Below are 2890 nucleotides of genomic sequence, written 5' to 3'. Positions count from 1 at the left end.
TGGTAACACCAATCTGCAATAGAAAAAAAAAACATGAAAAGAACATACCCGCTACCCTCGCTGCTGAACATCCAAAGCTTACGGCGACGAAACAGGCTGCCACGGCAAAGTTGGTGGTATAGGCCGCCACGACAAGGCATCCAGAAGTGCAGAGACAAGCTGAAGGTAAAGAAAAATCTCCCATAACATCTAAAAGAACATTTATCAAGTTCGAAATTTTAATAATTTCATCTTCTAACGGGAGGTGCCCCAACACGGTACGCTTTTTCTTGCGCTCAAACTCATGGCGCTCCATCGCTAGTTGCCTGAGACTGGTCAAAGTTTGATGACTGAATTTTTTACACATAGATTTGAACAACATACTTGAATAAGAAATGCATTAATGTGGCTCATGAACCTTTCGCGCTGCGTGTTACAAGCGGCAAACACTGTGAGACAATTTCGTGTATGTAACCTTCCAATTTTGTGCTACGCTGGACAGTGTGCCTAACTCGGTACGCTTTTTTACATTTTGCTCTCTTCAGAAGTAAGAGGTAAATTTAAGTACACAGAAAAAAATTAATAGTATGATATTTTAGATTACTTTTAACAGTAAAATCGTGACTGTATGTACTTTCTGTCTCATATGAGGAAGGCTGTACGTAGAACAATCCAGCTGATGTTTTTGACGGGCAATGGGCTGAATGCACTGATTGTGAATGCCCGACTAAAAAAAACATTACGAAAAAACGACACCACCAACATCAACAAAACTCTGTGTGATTATATGAAAATATCATATACATCTCTCTATCAAGTCTTATTTTCATAGACAGCACGAATCATTTGTTACAGTCAAATAAATCTTTGGAGCGTTCTCTTGTCTGCCACCTTCACGGCCACACTCCCTTGGGAGTACAATGGTGGCAATGTTTATGTCGCTTCCTTTTGGTTGCTTTTCTACTCAACAAACATTTGAAGACCCATATTCTTAGTGTTTTATGGAGCTTTATTTATGTGTATCATGGCAGTTGTGTGACTGCTTGGACGAGTTCGTACAGTTAGCGACACGAGCCGCCAATACGCAGAGGCCGGTGACCGCAGTGATTCAGCACTTTCAACATTACTGTTAGAATTCTGTTTTTAAAAAAACATGAAGTAAATATGTTAAAGTATACTTGGAATGCAAATTAAAGCTGTGTGCATGGACTTGGTTTATTTACCTTTGTAATCAGCATAGTCAGTGGCAACAAACACGGTGTACTTATGGATAATAAGATCAGCAAAAAATCCGTACCGTCTTAGGACGGGAACCGTCTTAGGGCGGCCCCCGTTAGATTTTTTTTCTTCATGTGTATTTTTTAACCCAGAATGTCTTTTACAAATTTGAACTAATATACGTAGGTAGGGGTTTTGGTGCTTAGCTGGATGTGATGAGCCCATACGCAAAGATATCTTTGTGTGACGTGACCCGTGCTTTCTTCCAAAAGATTAGTAAGGATCGTAACTATGTTTTCCACAAGGACCGTATGGTTTTCGTAAGTATCGTATGATTACTTAGGTACCCCTGATAACATGTAACGCTAGTTCAGCTTAATCCGTGGGGTAATCTAGATTCGTTGTTGTAAAAAAAAAATAGGTGTTTAGAGATTTCAGGTCAACTGTCAGAATTTTCAGAATATCGCAGTTTCAAATGTCAGAATTTTCAGAATATTGCAATGTGAAACTACCTTCCACCTACTTAACGATCCTCAAATACAATATTTCTACATACAGCGGATAAAGGTTGCCCTAGGTGACTTAATGATAAAGCATACCAGTGACAGCCATGGCCTTTCGCGCGACAGTTGTTGTGACATACTTGCAGAGGAAGTTTCCCAACAAAGCGAACACCGGCTCTAAGGCTCCAAATGCTAGTATTGGAATCCCAGCTAGGACTCCCGCCTGAGTTTGAAAAAAAAAGAACCATAAGTGAAGTAATTATAATGCTGACCTTTACTCCAATTGTCTATAATCATCATCATCATCATAACCATTATAATCAGTATCATCAGCAGCAGCATCAGAGCTGTCCCATTGCTGGTCAGCTGTAGGGGCATTATGACAATCTAAAATGGTCCATGTAATCACAAATTTGTTAGTGATGATTAGTTGTGCGTACCTAAAACCCGGACATGGAATTGAACCTAAAAACTTTAAGTCCGGATCTGAACATGAACTGCTGGACCTGAAGCCGGACCTGAACCTGAATATGAGTTTAGGTACACACCACTTGTGATGATTCAGTTAGTCTCTGAACTCTCTCTCTCTCTCTGAATATTTTTTATTTGCTTTGGTGAAAGATGGAAGGTGGCATTCGAGATTTGCTATATTTGTAAGTTGTCCCCTTGTCAATGTTGGCGAAGAGATGGGACAGTCGAACATGTAATCATGTGATTCATAATGATATCAGATGTAACATCTTTTCTTAATTCATCCTTTGTCCTAAACTACAAGATTTCATAAATAACTATAGAATTGAACTTTTTAGAAGCATATTCGAAAGATTTTTCGAACAAAGTCTTCTTCGTTACACAGCTTCTTTTCATTTCTTCCGTAAACGTTTCGACGGCCATCTGCCTTTTTTTCTATTTGCTTTTTGACAGACTAGGACAATGTGGCACTGCACTCAAGTTTGTAACTTATATTGACAGTGCCACATATACGGTACAGACATAAGGTAAAGGTAGTATTTTACCTCCCCGACCGAAGTCAGGTACCCATTTTTACCTGGGTGAAGTGAGGAAGGTTGTGTTAAGTGCCTTTCGCAAGGGCACAACGTCGGGGGCACGGCGGGTATCGAACTCAGGACCTATAGATTCGAGTCGAACGCTCTACCAGTTACGCCACGCCCGACGACACATCTGTCGCC

At 40.2% G+C, this 2890-nt stretch overlaps 1 protein-coding gene across 1 annotated transcript in view; it reads right to left on the bottom strand.

Moving 5' to 3' along the window:
* LOC118422437 (vesicular glutamate transporter 1-like) overlaps nt 1-2890 on the bottom strand; it is an 11691-nt gene that overhangs the window by 2551 nt on the left and 6250 nt on the right. The window contains exons 4-5 of the mRNA XM_035830000.1: nt 1797-1923; nt 49-159 (exon numbers count right to left, since the gene is read on the bottom strand). Coding sequence (XP_035685893.1) covers nt 49-159; nt 1797-1923 — 238 coding nt within the window. The remainder of the gene's footprint in view (nt 1-48; nt 160-1796; nt 1924-2890) is intronic.

This window comes from Branchiostoma floridae, chromosome 9 (assembly GCF_000003815.2).
Source record: "Branchiostoma floridae strain S238N-H82 chromosome 9, Bfl_VNyyK, whole genome shotgun sequence".
Taxonomy (NCBI): Eukaryota; Metazoa; Chordata; class Leptocardii; order Amphioxiformes; family Branchiostomatidae; genus Branchiostoma; species Branchiostoma floridae.
Note: the sequence above shows the minus strand (reverse complement) of the source record. Positions and strands in the feature narration are given on the sequence as shown.